Here is a 25,974-nt window from a genome sequence, read left to right as displayed (position 1 = left end):
AAAACCTAGTTGTCATCCTCAACTCTTCACTCTCCCTCACCCCCTATGTCCAATCTGTTGCTAAGGCCTATTGATTTTACCTCCATAACATCTTTTGGGTATACCCCCCTCCCCTCTTCTGACACTGCCATCATTATGGTGCAAGCTCTCATTATTTCATACCTTAGACTATTGCAATAACCTGCTGGTCCCTGCCACAAGTTTCTTTCCACTCCAGTCTATTCTTCACTCAGCTGCCAAAATTTTAAAGATGATTTTAGAGAGCAGGTCTGATTATGTCCCTAACCCACCTACTCAAACCTATCACCTCTAGGGTTAAATATAAAATCCTCTACTTGGCATTTAAAGACTTTCATAACCCCCCCCCAATTTTCCAGTCTTCTTACACTGTAATTTAACACACACACACACACACACTCTCTCTCTGCAATCACGGGACACTGTCCTCCTTGCTGTTCTTTACACAAGATACTCCATATCCTCCTCTGGCATTTTTAATAGCTGTCCCCCATTCCTGGAATCTCTCTGCATCTCTGCCTCTAGCCTCTCTGCTCCCTTCAAGATCAGGGAAAGGAGAGGATTCTGAGAACATGGTGTAGTAGGTCAAAAAATTCCTAGCTCTCAAGATTCCCCCACAAATAAGACAAAATAGCACCTCAGGATGAATGTAGAGTGATAAAAATAAACAAGAGTTAGGGCAGAACAGTGTTCCTCCTGGGAGGATACAGAGGTTTGGTCCCCAGGAAGTGTAAACACCTCCAGGCTAGTTCCACTGAAACAACAAGCAGAGAACTCTGGGGCTAGCAGGATTGGGAGACAGCCTCGGCCCCAGCCACAAGATTTTTCACTTCCCAGACACTATGGGGAGTCCTGTATCTGAGCAGGGGAAGATTGAGGGAACCTCTGCTGATAAGGAATGTCAGGCCCAGCTGTGCTGCTGAAACACAGCCCTGGGCGAGAAGGAACCAGAATAAGCCCAATGAATGTAGAAGCAGTGGGGCGGGGATGCCCCTGGCTGTGGGCACTTACTGCAGGGCAGAGATTTTGGTTTCAGTTTCAGGCCAGAGGGGAGAACTGAAGGAAGTTCTGAGGCCAGAGACACCATCCCCCATACCCAGGACTAGAGATGATTACAATAAATAAGCTGCTATAAAGAAATTTTTTTTAAATGAGCAGGCAAAGAAGAAAGAACCCAAGCATAGAAAGTTGTTACAGGAATAGAGATCATGGTTTACTTCAGAGGAGGGAATTGAAGCAAAAAAAAAAACCCTTTCCTATCTCAGAGCGTAATGTATAATGGTCACCTGTCCAAAAAGAATTCATAGAGGAACTTTAAAAAGACTTTAAAAATCAAATGAGATTGAAGAAAAAGAATTTTTTTTAAGCTAAGAAAAACCAATAGATCATGAAAAGAAAGTCAACTAACTAGAAAAGCAGATCCAGAATCTTAAGGAAAAAAACAACTCCTTGGAAATTAGAATTGAGCAAGGGCAGGGGTAGGGAACCCGTGGCTTCTAGGTCCTCAAGTGCAGCCCTTTTACTGAATTCAAACTTCACAAAACAAATCCCCTTAATAAAATGATTTGTTCTGTAAAACTTGGACTCAGTCAAAAGGCCATATCTGAGGACCTAGAGGGCCACTTGTGGCCTCAAGGCCACAGGTTCCTCAACCCTGGGCAAGTAGAAGCCAGCAAAGTTGTAAGAAACCAAGAAATAACAAAACAAAATATAAAAAATGAAAAAAATAGAAAAGTGAAACACCTCATAAGAAAAATAACTGATCAGGGGAACAGATCAAGAAAAGAAAATGTAAGAATAATTGGACTACCTGAAAGCTATGATCAAAAAAAGATTCTTGATACCATAATATAAGAAATAGTTAAAGGAAACTGTCCTGAACTGTTGGAACAAGAGGGGAAAGTAGAAATAGAAAAAAAAAATCTACCGAGCATCACCTGAAAGAGATACTATGAGGAAAACCTGCAGGAATATCATAGGTAGATTCTGAAATTCCCAGCTCAAGGAGAAAATATTATGAACAATAAGAAAAAAACAATTCAAATATGGCAGATCCACAATTAGAATCACCTAAGACCTGGTGGCGGCTATACTAAAAGACCACAGGTCTTAGAATACTATATATTAAAGAGCAAAAGAATAGGGGTTACAGCCAAAATTATCATACCCAGCAAAGCTAAGCATAATCCTGAATGAAAAAAAAATGGAAATTCAATGAATTTTCCATCTTTCTGGATTTTATTGCAAAAAGACCTGAAATCAATAGAAAATTTGACATATGAGAACCAAGAGAAATGTAAGGTGAACATCAAAGACTAATTGCAAGGGACTCAATAAGGATAGACTGTTTTTTTTATACGAGGAAATGTAAATCGCATGTCTACGATTATTAGTAATTGGGCAATTTGAAAGAAAGATTGGGGTAGAGCTGAGTATGATGTGATACTAAAAAGTAAATCATCTAGGAAAAGGTAAAAAGTAGGGTTCCAGAACCCTACTCTCACCAGGAATGGGTTAAAGAGGGAACAATACCTATATATCTAAAAGGGCATAAATGTCTTCAAAACTCATAAAGAAATAAAAGGCTAAGGGGATAGGGAGAAGAAGATAAGGGAGGGATCTTGGGGAAGGAGGGGGTTATTAAGTAATAGGAGGGCAAGATAGCAGGTAGAAGTAAAGCAGAGGGGTCAGGTGAGATAGGAAATAAGAGATAAATACAAACATAAAATAAAGGTCAGGAGTAGAATTTATTAGGTAAAAAAAGCAAGGGTAGTCATCATGTCTCAGACAAAGCTAAAATAGATTTAATCAAAAGAGAAAAATAGAAAACTATGCTATAGTCAGCCATATTAATCAATATTGTTTTAGACTATTTAAAATAACTAGACAGTATAAGGTTGGAATATTACTGTGGTGTAGAAAATGATGAGTTTGTAGATTTAGAAAAATATGGAAAGACCTGGACCAATGAATGAATGATATTATGCAATTTCACAGAAACCGAGGACAAACAAGCATGGTACGTTCTTCCATAGATGCATATGAATACATATATATATATATATTTGTACATATGTGTATGATTATAGATATCCACATATTTGTATGTATATGTAAGTATATGTGTGTTATGTGTATATATTGTGTATATGTATGTATACATACATACATATATGTATGTATAGCCACACTTAATTGTAACCTGGGGGGGGTGGGGAAGGGGAAAAAAAACAAGGTAAAAAGTACACAGCACTTAGTAGCTGTGTGACCCTGGCCAAGTCACTTAACCCCAATTGCCTCACCAAAAAGCAAAAATAAATAAATAAATAAAAATTTAAAAGTGCACAGCAGAGAACAAAAGAAAACCTACAAGGAAGCAGAGAAAAGATGGACATCTCTGAATACAACATGTAGTATTTATTACATAGACTTTCTTGAATTGGAAATTTATTGCTTTATATTTTGAATCCTCTCTTATCATCTGCTGTACACATGACAATCTTTTTTCTGTTCTTATTTTATATTTAATTTTTTGTATTTAAGTTTAAAATGTTTCTTTTTATTTTCTTATCTTGTATTTCAGTTTTAGTATTTAAGCTTAACATTTTTTTAAAATCAAAAAAAAAAGACCCAGGGAAAATATCATCTTCTATAAGAAGCCTTTTTCCTTTACTCCTTAATGTTGATGCCTTCTCCCTGTAGATTATCTCTTATTTATTCTGTATATATTTTAGTTGTACATAATTGTTTTCATGTTTTCTCCCTAATTAAACTGTGAGCTCCTTGAGATCAGGAATTATCTTTTACCTTTCTTTGTATCCCCAGTACTTGGCAGAAGTCCAGCATGTTGTAGGTGCTTTAAAAATGTTTATTGGTTAAATGAGGGATTAGAGATCAATCTAAGATACAAGGCTCAGACTCTTGATGAAAAGAATGGTGCAAGGCACCTTTCTCTGTCAAATGCCAGGCTGCTGGAGTTCACATCAGGAAACCATGCTTACAAACACTCTCAGAAAGAATAAAGTTAGTGTACTTTCTATGTTTGAGAAGTAAAGGTCCAATTCAAAGACATTTTTTCAAGAGTAAGGAATACAGTCTCTAAACATGGCAGAACAAATAACCTCCTTCCATTGGTGATTATGGAGAGCTAAACTAACCTCTCTGAGCCTCTGTTTCTTCCTTTGAAAAATGAGCTTTATAATAACCATAGTACCTACCTCACAGGGTTGTGGTGAAGTTCAAATGACAGCATGTATTTATATCACTAGGTAAAGTCAGTTATTATATTTATTATCAACAGTTTCAGTAATGGAAGTATAAAGGCAATTTTTAGAACCAAATCCTTTAAATTACAAAGAAAGAGAGTTGAGATATGATCTTCCAGAGTCTTGAGGTGTGGTCAGTGACAGATGAAAACTCCAAAAAACATAATTTATATGTAATTAATCCATTTATTAATTATGGCTAGCAAATAATTAATAGATTAATGGTCATTGGCTTTCTGTCATAAACCAAAGACAAACCTTGAGGAATGTTGAATGCTTTAAAAGTCTTTGGGGAAAGAGATGTATCTGAGGGTGGAAATCAACTCTGATTGGTTAAAGTGGGTGGACAAGTAGCTGGGCTAAAAGCCTTAAGCTCCTCCTGCTAAGGACATGATGAGGCTCAGCTGCCTCATCCTATCTGGACAAAGGCATCCATCTCAAGCCAGTCTGTGAACAATGAGCAATGGTGGAGTAAGAATTCCACCTAGATAAGATTCTCTTTGTAATGTCTAGTTGAGTGAGGTCCCACCCAATATCAAAAGCATATACTGCAAGGATTTGGGCAATCTTATCCGTCAGCAATGTCCTTCAGAGACCTTGGTTTCTGAATGAGGAAATAGGAAGAGAAAAACTTAATCTTAATTTAATAATTGGTTATTAATATAAGAAAAAAATCATTGCTCTCAGGTCCTAGAGTTTACCTTGATTTTCCTTCAAAAAATAAATAAATAAATGAATGAATGGGTGAATGAATAAAATACAATTGATAAAATATTTGGATTCATCAAAACATGAAATTCAGGCAATTCAGGGGGCATAATTATTTTGAGAGGAAGGCACAAAGCATCAGCCTACAATCAGGAGACCTGGCATCTAGTCTCATCTTTGCCACAGATCTACTGCTTCACCTTGGGAAAGTTGATTTATCATAATTTTTTTCATCTGTAAAATCAGATGATCTCTGAGATCCGAACTCTAATATTCTATGATTCTATAAGCTGAATAAACATTAGTGCAAAGCAAGGACGTAAAAATGCTGCTTTATTCTGTGTTGTGTTCTCGTTTTATCAACATAAAAATTTTCATGAAATTCCTAGCAGAACAGGATTGTCTGGGGCTTTTCTGATGGTTTCTCCAAGTTGAAATATTTAGCTTACTCGATAGGGTGCTTTAAATAAGTTAGGGCTATAGATATAAAAAATGGAATTGGTGAAAGTAAGGGAATATAAGGTGAAAGTAAGTCCCTTACCTAGCCCAGTGCCTGGTATATCATAGGTGTTTAATAAATGTTTGTTGATAGATTGACAGTATACTTATGCAGATAACAAATTTACAAAACTAATAATGGTCAGTGTAATACTGAATAGATCTATTGACCATTTGCAGAGCTTAAGGCTATAAACTTGCAGGTAAGAATTATGTGGGAGACATGTGAAGGACTGCTCAGGAATAAGATCAGGAAAGAGATTAAGAACAGAGTCCAACAAAGGGAACAAAGAGTGGTAGTCAGCACAGGGAAGTGGTCATTACTCTGCTCTGAGTCCTCAAGTGTTCCTGCCAGGTATCAATGATATTTCTGTGTGAGTAAAGGTGCCTGGCATCTCATTGTTCCACACTACCTATTCAGACGACTAGCTAGGTCATCTGCTAATCCAGGATTCATCTTTCCCTAATATTCTTTTCTATGGATATACAGCAACACATTGATTCTGTTATATGGATATATACTGAAGAAAACAACAAACTCTACTTCCCACTCCAAAATATGCAGTCATAATAGTAATAATAATAATTAGACAACATTTCTGATTTATATTCTTACAGAATCATAGATTTAGAGCTGGAAAGGACCTAAGAAACTATCTCCAGCACCCTCATTTTCAAATGAGGAAATTGAGGTCCATGGATTAAATGGTTTGCCCAACACATGCCATTAGATAGGGAATGGTTTTTACTGTTTTCTTTTGTCCCTTCTCCAGCCATCTATCATTTCCTCCCCACTATCCCATCCCTAGATACTTCTTCAGGCAAATGTAAGATTGTGGAAGGAATTGTTAAAGTTAGGCATTTGTTGATCAGGGAAGCTAGGCAGCGCAGTAGATAGAGTACCAGGCTGAAGTCAGGAAGACCTGAGTTCAAATCCAGCCTCTGATACTTAATAGCTGTATAACTCTAACTCAGCTCCTCATCTGTGAAATGAGCTGGAGAAAAAAATGGCAAACCACTCCAGTATCTTTGACAAGAAAACTCCAAATGGACTCATGAAGAGACAGATACAACTGAAACAACCAAACAACAAAATTTTGTCAAACAACCTCCATTGCACTCTGCCAAATCAGGCCAATGGAATAAGAAGCTCATTATAGATCTAAGGAATCCTTTGAATTCAAGCTATAAATTTATATTCTGTTATCTCAATAATTTATTTTCCATGACAGTTACAGTTACTGCTTCCACCAACAACGTGATTTACACAATAGTGTAAATGCATTTGTACACTGTTATATTTTCAGGGATTTTTGCAATGCAGATACTTAGAATTTAATTTTACTAAGCCAGCATTTAACACAAAACCTGGCACATAGTAGACAATTTAATAAATGCTGGTTGGCTGAATGACAGACTCTTTCCATAGCCACAATGCTCTCCTAAAAGGTTTAAGATAAAAAATAAATTGACCATTCAGGGTTTTTTTGATGTGGATGTGAAAACAGAAAGAATTACGACAATAAATAACTAGTAATTTATAGTAGTGTATGGTATCTCAATTGCGCTTTGCAACAACCTTGGGAGGAAAGTGATGTTACTATCCCCATTTTACAGATGAGGAAACTGAACCTCAATGAGATTAAGTGACTCACTTAGTATCACACAGCTAGGAAGAGCCTGAAACAAAAATTGAATTTAGGTCTTCCTGACTTCAAATCCAGAGCTCTAACGACCTGAAATCCTAGGACAGTAGCTTTAGAGCTGGAAGGGACCTCAAAAGCCATCTAATCCAAGCCCTTTCTTATAGCTGAGGAAATCTGAAGCCCAGAGAGGATTAGTGATGTGATCAATTTCATAAGTAGTAAGAGATAGAGTCAGTTTTGGAACCCAGGTCCTCTGAGTCCAAAGACAATACTTTTCAACAGTAACACTGTGCCTCTGCAGTTTGGGTTGGAATCCTTGCTTTCCCACTTGTGTGACCTCAGGATAGTCTCTTCACCACTCTAAATGACAATTTCCTCAGTCATAAATTAGGGATAATAATTCTTGTATGGTCTATTTCTCAGGATAGCTGAAGGATATTGTTTTGCAAAACATAAAGTATAAAAGTACAATATAACTTGGAGCTATTGTTGCTATTATGCCTTCTTGCCCCCCAAACTTGCCCTCCACGTAACTTAATTGCTCTGATTCTCCTAAGGGTGACATTCTGGAAGGATGAGGTACTGTTACTCCTTCTACACAAAGACCAGACCTGAAATTTTCTCTCTCTTATCCTCTTACTGAGCACTACAGAGATTAATGAACTTCAGTTGGGTTGAATTCAACATTTTAATAAAGCAATTTGATTTTAGGGTGAAAGAGGGCTCCCGGGACCTAAAGGACAGGCTGGCGCTAAAGGGGAAAAGGTATGTGTGTGTGGAGCTGGTGTTGAAAAATGAAGTTGCTTTGAGTTTTTTGCCTTGAGCTTTTTCAAATATCAATTTAATGAACTTCATCCAAATTCATAATTCTTTCTCTCCTCTCCTGTCTCCTCCTTCCTCTCCCTCTTTCTACATAGGGTGTCATACCTTTACCTGCAGACCCTGTGCCCAAAGGAAAGTAAATTTTGATCAGTGAAACTTCACTTTCTTAAGGACCATGTCTTAAATTCAAATCACTCTGGCTCTCACTGATGGGCCAACAATAGGTCCCAGCCCAAGCCAAGACTATTGTTGGGGCCCTGGTTGCTCTGAGTGAATGTAAATAGTAATTATTTCTGTTGTGGCCAGAAACCCTGAGGGTCTTTTTTTTTTCTGACTAGGTAAAAGAGGCTGTTCTTTGTCTCATTTCTTATCTAGCCTTAATCACTGAACCGGTGTTACCTCAGTCAAACTGAGATCTGGGAAAGACTTTAGCTTAAAAAAAACAAGGTCTCCCACTGCATCAGGGCCATCTCCAGTCCTGCTGATCTATATCTTGCCACTGGACCCAGATGGTTCCTAGAGGAAAAAGTGAGACTGGTGACTTGGCACAGCTGTCCCTCACTTAAATCCAATTTACTTGCAATTCATGGCATCACCTTCCTGATGTCATGGTCCTCTTCTAGAATGAAGGACAAACAACAACAAGTGAAACAAAGAAGAAGCAGGATGACATCTCTGTGCAACTAAATTAGAGCCACTCACTGAAACAATTGTTAGGAGAGCTTCTGGGGTGAGTTTCTGTAAAAGATTTTTAACATGGGAAGAGGTCATGATCAGTTTCTCCTACCCATTTTGATTCCTATAGTTGGTAAATACCTCTCCAAATGAGAGATTTATGTTATAATTTAGTATTTGCCCTAGAGAGGGGAACAGGAACAGGACTTATATGTCCAAACAAAAAGTGGACCTTCATAACTGCACTTAGATGGGGGTAGATGATCCAGCAGCACCCTCAAGACAGCTTCCCAGCTTTCCCTTTTGTATAGGAGAAGTTACAATTCTGTCACGTGTTAGAGATATTTCCCCACTTTTCAGTGGTTTCTGCTCCACCTGGTTTAGGATGGTGATGGCTGGGGAATGAGGTATTATCTATTTCCTCTGCTTTCAAACCTACACTTTGGGAGCTCAACCGGTTGAGTGAAATGAGAGTATGAGATTGGAATGTTTCTTCATTTCCTCAGAGTCAGATAACAAGGGGCATGTGGAGGACCTGATCTATGATCCTAGATGCTATGAGATGTTTAGACCCAAATAGACACATATCTATGGAGGTAAAATTGGAGAAACAGAAGGCAACCTCAGCTGATTTCTGGGGTAAAAACAGAAGAAAGCAAGAAGCAAATAAAATTACAGGACAACCAATTATTATGAGCAGAAGGGCCTTCCCAGGAGTACTGCCTCTTAAATTGTCTGGTCAGTGCCTGGAGACCATTCTTGGGTTGTTGTCTCAAATGAGTATCAAAGGAGGAAATGGAAATAAACTTCTAATACACTAAAATCCCAACAAGGGAGGGGCAGAGGGAGAAAGGCCTCAACGATCAATTTGGCAGTATAGAAATGGGTGTATGCATATGTTTTCTTATAAGCAATATCATTTCATTTACATTCTTCAGTGAGGAAAGATAACACTTGCAGTTACAAAATTCTAAGAAACAGACATATCCTTATACACATAATTAGAAGGGTCATGAAAACCACAAACCAGACACTATGAAATGAATCTCAGCAGTCATAATTAAATAGGCCCCAAAAAAGCCACCCCACAAGTAAAACCAACAAGGTGAAATTGAATAGGCAAAAATTTAAAGTCCAGCATTTAGGTTCAAATCATCAGTTGGGCATGTATAGGATGGAGGAGTCCTTTCTATACAACAAAGGTCTATAAGCTCGTGTCTTGTAGAACTTTAGTGAGTCCCCAGCACACAAACTAGTTTTGTCAAAAGTTCATTTGTAAGTAGGGATTTTATTTCTATGGGGAAAAATATGTTCTGGAACCTAAAGGTAAAAGTAATGAAAAATTATCTGATTACCTGACCAAAACTTACTTAACCTATAATGTGGCTGAGCATATTGAACTAATAGTCTTAGCCTGACTTCATCATGCTGGTGTCAGAGGGCAAAGAAGAGGAATGATTCTAATATAGCTAGATTTTCAGATAGTCTTTGTCAAGGTTTCACCCTAAAAAAGCAGAGAAAAAAATAGAACTTTCTTCTCACTTTCTCTGGTAAATAACTACTTAGCCAAATACACAAATAAGTAAATAGCCCTGGCCAAAATTTTTAAATGCATGAAGTTGGTCATTGCTATTTTTTTGACCTCCCTGTCTGCTCTTGCTTGTTAACACAAATGAATCCCTAACTGGCAGGAATCCAAGAAGTATAACAAAGCGATGTGGAGAAAAAAAAAAAGTAAAGTTATGTGGGGCAAGAGTTAGGAAGTTAAGGGAGCGCCATGAAAGCAACTCTCAGTCCATATTATCTGTTATGAACAGTCCTAAAGCATTCTGGGATAATGGTTTTTATCTGTTTTCTTTTCTCCATTCTTTTCAAATAAGTAATTGGAAGAGTTAGTGATGATAAGGGTCAGTTCTAGGTTTGAGGGAAGGCAGTCAGTAGGCAGAATTGACAAAACTTAGGAGAGATTCTTGCCTGAGGATCTGTAATACCTGAATACTAGTCCCTTTCTGAAGATGAAGTGTCTAAATGAAAGACTGGGAAAGTGGAAGAAGTCTAAACTCTGTTGACTTTCCTTCCCTTTAGGGTGATCCTGGCGAAGGACAACAAGGTCTTCCTGGGTTTCCAGGTTCCCTTGGACCATCTGGGCCTCCTGGAACATTGGTGAGGTTCTTATCTGTGTTGTATTCTGTAATTATCATGAAAGTAAAAGAAGGGAAGAATGAAGAGTTTCTTGATCAACTCCATGTATCTGCCTTTAAGACTGACTGCAGGGGCAGCTAGGTGGTGCAGTAGATAGAGCACCAGCCTTGGAGTCAGGAGGACCTGAGTTCAAATCTGGCCTGAGGCACATAACACTCACTGACTGTGTGACTTTGGACAAGTCACTTAACCCCAATTGCCTCACACACGCCAAAAAAAAGACTAATTACAGCTTCTTGAGATTATATCATATTATATCATATCTTCCATATATGAGAAATACATAGATATATAGCTAGATCTAGCATGTATTCATAAATCTTTGGAATCTGTTTAATTTTCTTAAAGAAATGTTTTGAGGATGAAGTATACCTTTATAAATGTATATACATATGCATTTGTACACATCTTTATTTGTGTATTATATACAATATCTTGAGAATTGTAAATTGTTTTACTTCTTAAAAGCATATTCATGAAATTCATAATGAATGGTCAAATCATTGAACACTTTAGCAGGAAAATCTAATGAGGAAAGAATAATATGTTTATCATAAGAGAAAATAATTTATTAAAGACTTTGAGGGAAGAAATAAACATGGTAGATAGATAAGTAGATGGAACATTTATTAAGTGCTTACATGAGTACAAGAAGGAGGCATGGCAAATAGTACATTAAGACTTCCAGATGGTGTTAAGATTGACAGAGTTCCACATTAAAGGATACTAGACAAATCAAAGTGTGTGGCATTTGAAAAGTTCAAGAGACATAATTTCCAGGTAATTTAATCATTTTATTAATAATGCCAGCATTTTTATTAAGGATCAATTCTCAAATGCCAAAGACAATCATGGTGGCAGGACTTACAGCTTATATGCAATGGAAGAGAGGTGTTCCTGAGGGTGACAATCAACTCTGATTGGTTATAACAATTAATGAGAGATGGCCTTTACAAAGAGAAGTGAGTTCACTCCTATGAGGGCCGAGAATGATGTTATTTCACTCCTGGCCAGAGTGACTATCCCTATACTCAGAGTAGAGTACCCCCAGCCTTGGGCAATCTAGACAAAGAATCTATATCCCCCAGCCATGCCTGAGCTAGTTGGGTAAAAGTAGGAGTACCCAGAATGGGGAGAATATTAAGCCTATCTTCCATCAGCCCTGTCCTTGAGAAATTGGACAAGGAAATAAGACAGGGGGAAAAACCTAGGATCTCCCCAATTTTAACAATTTACTATTAATATGAGAGCAAAAAAAAATCATTCCTACAAAAGTAGATATAACCAGGACTTCTGTGGAAAGCAAAGTACAGCCAGTGAGATTACTGGCTGTGTGACTTAACTATTCAGTCAAGTTCAAATGCTTCCTCTTCCGTGAAGTCTTCCTCAGTGTATCTTGTCAGTAGGTATCTTCTTCTGGCATCATGTAACACTTTGTCTTGTGCCAGGGAAGGGAAGATATTCTGATTCAAGACTGCTTCCAGACTTAACTCCTTGGGGTACTCCATAGCTACTTGTCCATAGTAGGAGTTTAATAAATAGTTACCGAATAACTAAATAAGACTTGCCTTCCTATTAGTGCTTCAAAGTGATGCTTTTTATCGTTATTAAGTAAAATATCAAAGGCAGCTAGGTGGTACAGTGGATAAAGCACTGGCCCTGAAGTCAGGAGGACCTGAGTTCAAATCCGGTGTCAGACCAAACACTTGTCACTTACTAGCTATGTGACCCCCTAGGCAAGTCACTTAACCCCAATTGCCTAAAAATTAAAAAAAAGTAAAATATCAATAAGTTGTTGTTAAAGTTCTGGTTTCTTTTTTAGATGGTTGTCTAAATATCGAAATGACCCAAGTGTTGTTTTTTTTTTTCAGAAGCATAAGCAATCTTACAAAGTACTGATTTTATCCAAGTTTTTAAAATACTTTCTCTTGGTCACAGGGTATAATGGAGATTGATGGTTCTGGCTTTGGTTCTGGCTCTGGTTCTGGCTCCGGTTCTGGTTCTGACTCCAGCTCTGTTCACTTTGAAGGCAGTGGAGAGTTGCTAAGAGTAAGTATGAATCCAAATTATACACAAATACGGATTGACTAAACCAAGCCTTTATGCAATATTAGTATATGAAACTTAAACTGATAAAAACATGACATGCATTACTTGTTAGCATTTCTGTTTCTCGCCCCTCACAAACTTCTCCAATGAAGTAGGCTAATTCTTCATGATCTACTGTTTCTCTTACTCTCTTACAATCTGGCTTCTTCTCCTCCACTCTCTTGCAATAGATATCTCCATATCAGGACCAAGTCTCATTTGCCTTGGTCTCCCTGTAGCATTTGTTAACCCTGTCCCCTTATTGAAACTTTATTGGATCTATTGTAGTAAAGTAGAAAGAACAGTGGATTTGTCCTCAGAGGACAAGTCACCTATCCGCCCTGTTTGTCAGCTTCCTTATTTTGCAAATGAGAACTCAGTGACCTCAAAGGTCTCTTGCAGCTCTAAATCTATGTTCTGATAAACCCTCTCTCTCCATTTATCTGCTGAGATGATATATTATTCTGGTTTTTCAGGGTGGCTAGGTTGTGCAGTAGAGTGTTAGTCCTGATACCTAGAAAACCTAAATTCAAATGTGACCTCAGGCTAGCTGTGTGACCCTGGTCAAGTCACTTAACTATAATCTGCCTCAGTTTCCTCATCTGTAAAATGGGGGTAAAAATAGCACTTGCCTCCCAGGGTGAGAATAATGAGATATTATTTGTAAACCTTAAAGTAAACAGTAGCTATATTTACTTCTGTTATTATTAATATTATGCTTTTATTATATATTATTAATATATCATAATATAACATGCAATATAATGTATATTATATATTATGATGTATGATATTATTTATTATACTATTATTATATATTATTACTATTCTTTTACTCTATCTCTTCTTTCTTCTGTGTTCTAAATGTGAGTTTTCATCAAGGCTTAGTCTTTTGCTTTTTTTTCCTCTCTTTTTATAAACTACCTCATTAACTTTTGGAATTTAAATTATCACCTCAATTCAGAAACAACTCTCAAATCTCTCTCTACAATTTTGACTTTCCTCCAGTCCTAGCTTCTAAGTGGAGTTCCTTGACATCCCAGAACTATCCTCCCCCACCCCCTGCTCAGTTGGCTGCTAGATCTCGTAATGTAAAGTTATTCTCATCTCAGGTACAAGGCCACCTTCCAGATTCTTTGCCTTTTCTGCTCCACCTATTTCTTTACTTTCTGATTATCCCTATAGCTGACTACTATATTTTAGAAAGATTTTCATTGACAATAGCTCAAACAAAAAATGCTGACTCTATGAAAGTTAAAATGTAATTAACCAGAGCTTTTCATGCCCTGACCATTTGGGTTAATTGATTTTTTTAAAAATTGTTCGATGCTCTCTAATAGGGACAGCTAGGTGACACAGTGGATAGAGCACTGGACTTGGAATCAGGAAGACTTACCTTCCTGAGTTTAAAACTGGCTTCATACACTAACTAGCTGTGTGACCCTGGGCAAGTCACCTAACCCTGTTTGCCTTAGTTACTTATCTGTAAAATGAGCTGGAGAAGGATATGGCAAACTACTTCAATACATTTGCCACAAAAACCCCAAATGGTGTCACAGAGTCAGACATGACTGAAATAACTGATGAGCAACTCTCTACTATTATTTCTGTTGTTGCTGTTGTTGTTGTTGTTTTTTCAGGGCCCTCCTGGACCACCTGGGCCACCAGGATCACCAGGTCTTCCAGGAGAACCAGGATCTGAATTATATATAGGACCCCCTGGTTCACCTGGAGAAGATGGACCAACTGGTGAACCAGGTCCCCCAGTGAGTATAAGAAATCACACACACATGCTTTCTTTCAGTTGATTCAGCACCTTAAGTCATTTCTAGATTACTTGATGAATTTCTAGATTACCTGGTGAAAATAAGAGATAGAAGGGATTGTGATGTTCTTGAAACAAGCATTGTACAAGGAGTTAGTTGATCTAGGTTCAGAATGAAACATGGTCAATGTGCAGGTTGTTTCTTTTTTCCTTGCCTATGTCCATTTGTTATGAGGGGTGGGGCACGTATTGGGGGAGAGAGGAGTGCTAGGGCTGGTGATGCCAAAAAATTAAGGAGAAAAGAAAGAAAAGAATATCATTCGAGCATTAAGAATGCAAAGAATATAACAAAGTTCATAGTAATACACAGACAAGCAGGGCAGCATTGAGATGGTGTCATATTTATCATACACTTTTTTAAAAATACAAGCTGTATGGAACAGAAATCCATACATTACATATAATCCTCTTTTTTCCATTCTTTGTATATGAAAATTCGTATTTGTTGACATTTATCTAACTCAGAATAACAAAAGTAAAAGTTATGATAATAAAATCCAGGTTAAAATTCTAACTATAGCATGCTCTAAGCCCAGCTGATTTAGTAACTCTATTAGCGAATGAAATATGTTTAGTTTGCCATGACTTTTCTTGTTGAATCTGTGATGGATCTTTGCAATCATTGCTTCCTTTTCTAAATGTTCCCTAACTATCCCTTTAATATTGTGGTCTAGAATTTTTCCAGGAATAAATTCATTGGCCTATGCTTTTCAGACTCAATTCCTGTCCATTTTTAGAAAATTGGGACAGTTGCTCTTTTCCATTTTTGAAATTCTTCTGCTCTTCTTCATACTTTCTCAGGTTATCACTAATGTTGACCTAGCAATTCTATTCACTAATTTATCAGTACTATGGCATGTAGTTCATCTTCACTGATCAAAGGCAGCTAGCTGCTCTCTTACAAGTTTTCTACTTGTTATCTAATTTACTTTGTTATTCAGATTAATAGAGTACTTTAAATTTGTTGATGAGCCCTCTTGGCCATATGGTATGATTGGAAAGAACCCTGGCTTAATGGTTCTAGTTTTGTCACTAATTGGCTATGTAATATTGTCCAGGTAACTTCTTTTATTGGTTTCAGTATCGGTGGGTTCAATCAGTCGATTTTCAAGGCTCCTTCTAGCTCTGACATTCTAGGATTCCATATACCTCAAATTAATTCCCTTTGTACTTATTCCCAGTTAGTCTAGCCTAGACCATTCTTATTGCCTTTCTTTCATTTTGATTTTTCTAATATTCACTCTGTTATAAAATCTTCAGACTAAGGTCCCTTAGCCAACCCAGAATGCCTTCCTCCTTAAGCAACCAGCTGCCATATCCCAATTTTCAGATTGGCTTATCTTTAGAAGAACAAGGATAAATATTTTCATGGCTAATGTTTGCAGTCTTAAAGAGGTAGGCATTTCCCTCTTTTTATAACACTCCAAATATTGCTGATTGATCAAGGAATTTGATTTATTTCTTCATAACTAGGTAATGCCACCTACAATAAGTGAAAAGAACTGAGTAAAAAGGATAGGGTATTATCAACTGTGATTAAATTCCAGATTTTTAAAATTTTTATTAATTATTGATTTTTGACATACGTTTAAAAAAAATTGAGTTTTAAATTCCCTGCCTTTAGCCCCTCCCCCACTCATTGAAAAGGCAAGCCATATAATATCAATTATACATGAAAAATATTTCTAGATTATCCATGTTGCAAAAAGAAAAGCAAGAAAAATAAAGGAAGTGAAAAAATTATACTTCAATTTGCACTCAGAGATTCATCAATTCTCTCTCTGGAGGTGGATCATGAGTCCTTCAGAATTGTCTTGGATCATTGTATTGACCAGAATAGCTAATTCTTTCACAGTCGATCATTATAACATTGCTATTACAGTATGCAGTGTTTCTCCTGGTTCTGCCCACATCACTTTGCATCAGGTCATGTAAGTCTTCCTAGGTTTTTCTGAAACCATCCTTCTCACCATGTATTTTATCACAAACATATACCACAACGTTAAACTTCAGTTTCAAATGTTTGCTTGTTTATCTTCATATTTCCTTGGACTTCTCTTTGGTTTTGGTGTTATCAGTCCCAGCTTATCCTGAATTCTGGAAAAGCTAATCCTATTGTAAGCCATCATATTAATATTTCCTTCCTATTTACATGGCAAAACATTGTCTCAGCAGTTTATCCATACTTTTGTTACTTTGTAGAGCAACCAGCTTCTGTATAACTTTCAGCTCTTTCTAATTTTCCAAAACAATCTCCTCCTCTTTGACCCTTTTTAATCAGAGCTTATGATCCATTTTTTATACCAACAACACATACTGGTACTGCCTCTTCCCCAGCTGATTCTAATTAATCCACTCTGAGTGAACTAATGTCACATGACTCAGCGTTTTAATGAGTACTGGCATCTGAAGCTACATGACCCAGTATTTTACAACTGGATTTTTTTTAAATGAAACAAAGCTATTTTGCAACACAACCAAGAAAAACAGAAAGGAGCTGAAAAGCAATAAGAAATTACTCCATTTACAGATGGTATTAGAGTTGACAGTGTTTATGACAAAGATCTAAAATGTTCTGAAAGGAGAAAAATGGGGGCATTATGTGATTTTTTTTGTATGTTATTGATGTCCCAATCCCAAGATTTTTTTTCGCTTGTTTTCAAGTAAAAACCAAAGACTAAGTTGCCTTAAGACAACTGAACTCTATTGACTGTATTTCCCCATCTGGAAGAGCCCCCTAAGTCTGAGTCATAACCAAACTGATAAAAAGGTATAGCAGATCACAAAGAGATAACTATCTTTATAAGGAATTGTTGATTTTCTTTTTTAAAAAATGGTTAAGGTTTAACTTCAAGGTTTTTCTTCTGAGATTCCACATTTTGCTCAGTACCCAAAGAGACCTGTTGAATCAGCTGTTTTCAGGATAGAGAACTACCCATCTCACAAACTGTACATTTGCCTCCAAACTATTTTTTTTTTACTGTTGTATAAAGTCACCAAAGCGATATTTTTATTTAAAACCTTTTAGCCAGTGGCTCCACCTACTGTAGATGTGGCTGTTATTATTGTGGAAATAAAAACAGAGTAGCAAAAAGCAACGTTGTACGGTGGAAAGAGACTAGATTTGTGGTTAAAGGTCCTAGGTTTAAATCTCAACTTAGCTGCTTCTTATCTAGGTGAACTTGGATGAGTTTCTTCATCTCTCTAGGTCTTCATCTGTTGAACTATATACCATTGGTAAGGTCTCTTACAGTGATTTAATGATTAAGGCCCCTACAGGCAAAACATTAAAATACAGCATTGAAGACATCAAATACCTTGGCAGGTTAACTGATCTCAAAGCCTGTTTTAGGTCTGATCACAATGATTCATTTATTTTATAAGGGATGATTTGGTCTCATAAATTATTTTGATTCAATAGGGTCCTGATGGTCATCCAGGACTTAATGGAGCTGCTGGCCTTCCAGGCATGAAAGGAGAAAAGGTAAGCTTGTGATCAAAGGGTGAATACAAATAAAACTGAAAACAAAGGAGGCTTCCAAATGTTGGGAATTTGGCAATAGTCTTGCCTGTAATAACAAATATAGTAATTCATATTTCTTCAGGCTTGGAAGTTTACAAAATGCCTTCCTCTTAGCAACTGCGAGAGGTGTAGGCGCTACAAACCAAAAGAACACCATATAAGATCAGAGCAGATGGAGACTACTTGTGAGAGGTACTATCAACTCTGTTCCATGATGCCTATATATGGAAGCTCTGAATGTGGTTTTTTAAAAGTTAAATCAACTCTGTTTTCATGAAAATTTAAGTTTTCAGGAGTAAAAAGAAAAAAGTTGTCTGATTTTGTAGAACTGACTTCATAAATACCATATTTTTTCCTGTAAAATAAATAGAACTTTTATGAGCTAAATGCTATCTTTCCACCTCCTAAATGCACACATTGTTTCCTCCCTCCTCTCCCTCTTCCTTTTTCTCTCTCTCTGTTTCTCTCTCTTCCACTTCTTTCTCTCCCTCTCTTCCTCTCCCCTCTCTCAACCCATCCTCTCCCTGTGTCTCTGTTTCTCTCTCTCTCTCTCTCTCTCTCTTTCTCTCTCTCTCTCTCTCTCTCTCTCTCTCTCTCTCTCTCTCTCTCTCTTCCTACATCCCTCCCTCTCTTTGTTTCTTTCTGTTACCCTCTCTCTCTCTCTTCTTTCTCTCCCTCTCTCCTCTCTCTCTTTCTCTCTCTCTTCTTCCCTCTGTCTCCTTCTCTCTCTCTCTCTCTCTCTCTCTTTTTTCTGTCTCCTTTTCCCTCTGTCTTTTCTCTTCCCACTCTCCTCTCTCTCACCCCTCTCTCTTTTCCCCTCTCCCTTCTCATCTCTCTCCTGGCACCACTGTTTGCCCTAAGCAACTCATTTCACCTCTCTGAAGCTCAGTCTTTTCTATAAAATTAGGACATTGGACTAGAAATAAGATTGTGACCCACAGTTTAAGAAGTACTGGAGGGGTTGTGACTGGAAAAAGTTTTAAAAGCCCTAGACTAGATGACCACTAAGTTCTCTTTCAGCATTAAATCTCTTGCCCTATCTATGTCCTTGTACTGAGATCTTTAAAAGGTAGCCTTAAGTGATTTTTGAAGAGACTTTTTCTAATACAAGTGAATACAAAAGAGTTCTCGATTTAAAGAATCTGAGCCTCTACTCTCTGACAACGTGACCTTGAGCAAGTCTTCTCATCTCAGTAAGTCCTAGTTTTCTCATCTCTACCTTAGAGAAAATGGTACTTGACTACTTTACAGGGTTATTCCAAGGAAAGTATTACATAAACTATAAAGTGCTAAACAAAAAAAGTGACTTGCTATTAAATTCAGTCATTTTGTAATAGGAAACTTGAGTAATATTATCTGACACCTATATCCCTTAAAGATTTGAAAAAAAACCTCTTTACCTGCATGAATTCCCTAGCCTCCCATGACAACCATGTGAGATATGTGTTATGGGATACTCCCCATTTTCAGACGATGAAACTAAAAAGAGACATTAAGTGACTTGCCCATGACTACAAACTAGTAAGCGCAGAGTCAACATTTGAATCCAGATCTTCCTGACACCAGGACCAGCACTCTACATCATGGTCCATGGCCCCAATCCACTATTCTTTTCACTGTACTCTACCACAGCTAGGTGGATTATCTTGAATTTCCCAGAGTTTCTTGATGATGAAGTCAGGAAGATCTGAGTTCAGATGTGGTCTCAAATATGCATTAGCTGTATGACGGTGGGCAACTCACTTAACCTCTGTCTGCCTCAGTTTCTTTAACTGTAAAATGGAGGTAATTATAGTACCTACTTCACAGGGTTGTTATAAAGTTCAGATGAGATAAAATTTATGACGCGTTTAACACAGTACCTGGCGTATAGTAGGTGCTTAATAAATGATTGTTCCTTTTCCCTCCCCTTCCTTATTGTTGAATCTGAAATTGGATGACTCTTTTTCAGGGATATTATAAAAGTGGATGGTCTTCATTCAGTGGGAACTTAGTTATAAATCCTCAAAAATTCATAGCAACTCATTCTTTTATTAATGTTGACTTAATTGGAATCCTTTTATTTTTCAGGGTGAAAAAGGTCCTAATGGCTCCATTGGTGAAAAGGTAAAAGAGGGATATCTTTATAGTCTAATTCCGATATTTTATAAAATTGTCATATGTTCAGGATATAATTGCATATGTATCATGAGTATGAATGTCAAATATAATGGACTCAACTGTTCAAACGAATCTGTGATCTCACTGATTCAGGAGTTCCTAATAACCATGCAAATTGTAACCCATCCATGTAGAGTAGCATAGAAAGACATCCCAAGCACTGAAAACAAAAATCACAGAAAAACTTGTCACAAATATTTACATAGTTTCCTTGCCATTTCTTCCACAAATGTATTCAAGTTAGTTTACAAGTTTGTCTACCAGTGAACATGGGAAGAACAATTCAGATATTCTATAAAATTAGGAAACAGCTATAATACAATTTGTCAACTTAATTAAGTCAAGGAATAATTTTTCAAGCCAGGCAAATATTATATGGTTTCAGCAACTGATTTAAGCTCCTTTCAGTGTAATCAATCTTTGCCTTCCAGGGTGACTCTGGAAAAAGAGGATTACCAGGCCCCCCAGGGAAAGATGGGGTTGCTGGGGAGCCTGGCCCCCCTGGCCTCCCTGGTCCTCCTGGGCCCCCTGGAGCCAGCTGTGGAGTGGGCCTTGGATTTGAGGTAATCTTTCTTTTTTAATTATATATGCATGAAAGAATGATGAAATTTAATAAACAAGATTGATTTCACCCACTCTCTTTTCTCACTTCTGGTGTACTAGTACTAACTGGAGTAGGATTTCATTTTCCCTAGGTCTTGCTCCCTAACCAAAGCTCTGGTTAGTCATTTTGTGATCATCTTCAAACCTCATCAGCTAATTCAACAAGTATTTATTAAGCACATACTGTATACAAGATTCTATAATGTCCCCAAATCCCGATTTGGGCATTAGGCCAGTTGCCTGAAGCCATCTCCAAATTAGCTCCAGTTTTATCTCTGAGCCCTTCCCACACCTAACCCCTAATCTCTTCATGGATTATAGCATGATCTGACTGTAGGAAGGCTCCGCCAGCTCTGCTCCATTCATGTGTTCACATGGAGTGAAATGTCCCCACTAGCATTGCTTTTTTGTGTGACTAATTGTACACATTCTGCTATTCAGATTCTGTTAGGTTTTCTTAATTTACAGATTAAAAATCTGCCAGTCAACTATTTATGCCACCAATTAACTACTGTTATGTATAGAAAAAGTAATCTTTGGGAACACAATATTTGTGGATTTTGTCATTGCAGTCTTCCCTGAAACTAGTTGGATTAAAGTTGAAATAGGATATCAATTGTAAAAACTAAGTGCTTTCTAGATTCTTTTTATCTGTGGTTGGTCAGCTTATTTGAGATATGAAAAACTACTTTAAAAGGAAGTGTTCATTCACCTTATGAGAATAAGCATATTGTTCTGTTATGGTAACTTGAGGCAATGAGGTGGGACAGGGGATAAAGTATTGGACTTGAAATCATGAAGACTAGAGTTTGAATCCTCCCTCAGACTCTTGCTAACTATGTGACTCTGGGCAGGTCACTTAACCTTTGTCTGCCTCAATTTTGTCATCTCTAAAATGGGGCTAATAGTAGCATCTACCTTCCAAAGTTGTGCTGAGGATCAAATTATATATAAAGAGCTTTGCAAACCATAAAATATTTAGATAAATCCCAGCTATTATCATTATTATTGTTGTTGTTGTGGGCCCTTTAATTAAATTATGTACTGTGTAACAGGATATTGAAATCTTCTTCTAATGCACATTGTGGCATAGAAGTAGACTCTGGTTTCTCCAAGGCTATGCAATTTGAATGTAAGCTCTAAGAAGTAGCACAAACCAGGTGAACTTGGATTATGGTCCTGCTGACGGATTGCACGTCTCTCATCTGAGGAATAGCTTGGTTAAAGCTGGAGAGATTTGTCACTATGTTATCACCCAGGTCATAAAGTGTTTGGTTTTTGGACACAGCCATTTATGAAACTGTCTACTCAGTCTTAGAGTTAGGTGCTCCAGTCTGCATCAAGGGATGTAAGATGCAGATGAATAACACATGAATTCTTGAAGCATCAATAAGTCCAGAGCAATTCCCTTGTGCCTCTCCTGCAAGGATAATGCAGAAATGAGAATCATTTCCTTTCTTTTCCTCTACTTCTCCTTAGGCATCCATCCTTTAGCCTGTTATTATATCATGATTAGACTTAAGAACAGGATACTATTCCCATGAGTCTTCCATGACTAATAACTTCCATCTAATGGTATCATGGACAAGAGTTTTTTAAACCTGTTCAAACCTGGGTTTGATTAAGGGCATAGAAGAATGGGACTGAACCATGTCCTTACCCCACTTTAGTCTGACAAAATAGTACAAGGAACATATGAGTACCAGGGTTAGCAAGAGACAGAGCCATAAAGGGGCTGTCTAGGGTACCTTTCTCTGCAGAATAATAGAATCGAAAAATCTGGGTTCAACCCCTACCTCTGACACTACTACACTTGATCTTGGGCAAATCATTTAACATCTCTGAACCTCAGTTTCCTCATCTTAAAAATGGGGACAATAGTATTTGTAGTACCAACTTCATAGAGTTATTTTAAGAACAGTATTTTTCAAACCAGGAATAAATACTAGTAGTATTTCATTTTTGTCTTTGTACTCTTAGCGTCTTATATAGTGCCTCACATGTAATACATGCTTAATAAATGTATATTAAATTGAATTGAATATTATTACTAGCTGTTATCATTGCTGTTGCTATTATACTGTATATGCTGCCTAATCAACCTCAACCACAAACATCACCCAAATAGCCCCCATATTGCCAAGAGAAGGAAGGAGATTGGAAAGAGAAGGCAGGGAGAGGCTGGAAAAAGTTGCCTCATCCACATGCTTCTGCTTATTCTAGATTTAAACAAAGGACTGTTTGCCTAATTGTTTTTATTAATAATATTGTCACTTAGCATTTACATAGCTCTTTAAGGTTTGGGAAGGGCTTTACACATATTTTCTCATTTAATCTTCAGAACAGGATTCTGAGGATTTACAGATAAGGAAATTGAGGCTAGGAAAATTTAAAGGACTTGCCCAGGGTTACACAGCTAACTAAACATCTGAAGGAGGATTTTAATTCCAATCTTCATGACTCCAAGTCCAATACTCTACCCACTTTTCTATGTAGCTAAGAGGGAATTAAATAGTGGCCTATGATTTTTCTCATTGGTACAAATGTTTGATCTAATGGTTTATTTGGAATAAAAGAGGCCATTCCAATCCCTTACCTGGAGTATTCAGTGCATCTATCCCCACTCTACAGTTTTGCCCGATCCCTATGTTGACAGTTACATTGATACCTTCACCTTTTAGACATCCCAAAGTCAACTTCAGTACATGACAGATTGAGATGTCATCAGTGTGACAACTCCTTTCTCTAATGGATATCACAACCCATCCACGCCTACTCATTCTGAGTAATTCTTATCCATACCTTCCCATCTTCCTCACATATACTCCACAGAAGGACCACCCAATGTGCTTAGTGGGAGCTTTCTTCTAGTTCTCTTGACATAATATCAAAGATGACAAAACACACACACACACACACACACACACACACACGCATGCACATTTCAGAACACTTAGAAGGTAACTTGGTGGTGCAGTGGATAGAGAACTGGACCTGGAGTCAGGAAGAATTGAATTCAAATCCAGCTTAAGTCTCACTATCTGTGTGATCTTAGGCAAGTAAGTTGCTTATGCTGTCTGCCTCAGTTTCCTCATCTGAGAAATGGGGATAATAATGTCACCTACCTCTTGTAAAGCCCTTCACAAATTTCAAAGGATGCCATAAATGCTACCTGTTATTATTATTATTAACCATGATATTGCCAAGGATAGCTGACATTCAGTCTCCAAAATCAACATAAATATGAGTTATTATAATTTCAGTTATTGCTCCTATGCAAACGACTCCTAAATTTACATATCTGATCTTGTTCTATTACTTCAACTCTAGTTGTGGATTTTTAGTTATTCATTGCCTATCTCCAACCAGGTACCCACCCCACAGGCTCTTCTAGCTCAAAATTTATCAGCTTGAAGCCTCAAAGTCACAGACTTGTTTGTGCTATTATCTGACCCCCAGCCACAAGCAAGGTACTATATGCATATCCATAGCATCATACGCAATGCATGACAGGAAAGGGAAACAGACACTACACACATCATCCTGGGCACCTTTCCACAGATCTGCATCTGGAGGAATACACAGACATCCCCACATCTGAGGAGTCTCCTGGGAACAGTAAATATTGCATCAATGCCCTTACCTGGGTCTGAATCTTTTTTTTTTTTTTTGCAAATCACCGAATCTGCCAGAGGGTTCCCCAGTCATAAGATCATAGATTTAACGCTGAAAGGAACCTCAGAGGCCAAGTCCAAACCACCTCATTTTACAAGTGAAACTGAACCTGAGAGGAGAGAGGTCAATTGCCTTGAGTCATTCGGCTAGCCAGGGTCTGAAGCAGGCTTCCAAATCAGGTCTTCCTGACTCCAAGTAAGGTGCTTTATTCACTTTATTATTAGTCTAATTGACTACTTGACAGCAGGAGCTTTTCTTCTCTAACAAATATTCCTGCTCTACATTCCCCTTGTCGGCCAGTAATGGTAGGACAGAACAGACCAGCTACGATGGGGAGTAAAATGATTCCTGGCCTTCATGTTGGTAATAAGGTTCTTAACTATTTATAACTGCTTCTTTCTAATCTCTCTTCCCTGTCCAATCATCCTTCACGACAAAGACCTAATCATCTTTATTTTAATGAGTTTTATTACTGCCTTTTATTTTCATGTTACTGATATTTCTGGACATCATGTGTACGTGTGTGTACATACATGCATGCACAAATGCACACACATACATGTACACGTGCACACACACACACACCCCTCCAAGGGCCCATGGGGCTCACCATCTCATTTATTTGCTCTAAAACTTTCAGGGGCTCCCCTGTACCTACCAAATAAATAACTTTTTTTTTTAATGTAACATTTAAGGCTCTCCACATTCTGTCTCCAGCAGCCTTTCTATCCTAAACTTTCAACAATATCCCAGTTTTTTCCTTTGGTGAATGACTCAATTGAGTGATACAAGGATATGTATAGGCATTAGACTTTTGATTTCATTGGTATAAGGAACAAACCAATGCCAATGCAGGGCCACATCTTCGCTGTAATATATAGTTTAGAGAGTTACCTAAAGCACTGAAAGGTTAAATCACTTACCTAGGGCCTCATAACTAGTGTGTGTTGGAGAACTAAAACCCAGGCCTTCTGGGATTTAAGGACTGCTCTCTATCTACTATGTCATGTGCCCTCCACATTCCAGGGCTGGTCACCAGAACTGGTGGCTGTCACTGTTTAGCTGTCCCAGGCAAGACAATTTTGGAAAAATTGTAGGCCTAACTGATAAGCAGTTTTTATTGTTTGATCATATATCATTCTTTCTCTTTTCCTAGGATATAGAAGGCTCTGGAAGCATTAGATTGTTGAGTGAACCCAAAACTGCAGGACCAACAGTGCCAACTGTAAGTTTATTTTGAAAATCAGAACTCTAAGTGACCTGATC

General features: G+C 37.6%; 1 protein-coding gene across 2 annotated transcripts in view; it reads left to right on the top strand.

The window, feature by feature from the left end:
- The window catches only part of COL15A1 (collagen type XV alpha 1 chain), a 205,409-nt gene that overhangs the window by 97,375 nt on the left and 82,060 nt on the right, over positions 1-25,974 (top strand). For both annotated transcript variants that reach the window (XM_078152661.1, XM_020995603.2), the window contains exons 9-16: positions 7,847-7,900; positions 10,718-10,795; positions 12,773-12,883; positions 14,563-14,688; positions 18,169-18,231; positions 20,341-20,376; positions 20,862-20,993; positions 25,865-25,933. In XM_078152661.1, coding sequence (XP_078008787.1) covers positions 7,847-7,900; positions 10,718-10,795; positions 12,773-12,883; positions 14,563-14,688; positions 18,169-18,231; positions 20,341-20,376; positions 20,862-20,993; positions 25,865-25,933 — 669 coding nt within the window. The remainder of the gene's footprint in view (positions 1-7,846; positions 7,901-10,717; positions 10,796-12,772; positions 12,884-14,562; positions 14,689-18,168; positions 18,232-20,340; positions 20,377-20,861; positions 20,994-25,864; positions 25,934-25,974) is intronic.

Source organism: Phascolarctos cinereus, unplaced genomic scaffold (genome assembly GCF_003287225.1).
Source record: "Phascolarctos cinereus isolate Bilbo 61053 unplaced genomic scaffold, phaCin_HiC Scaffold_4;HRSCAF=312, whole genome shotgun sequence".
Lineage (NCBI taxonomy): Eukaryota > Metazoa > Chordata > Mammalia > Diprotodontia > Phascolarctidae > Phascolarctos > Phascolarctos cinereus.
This window is presented reverse-complemented; position numbering and strand designations above follow the sequence as displayed.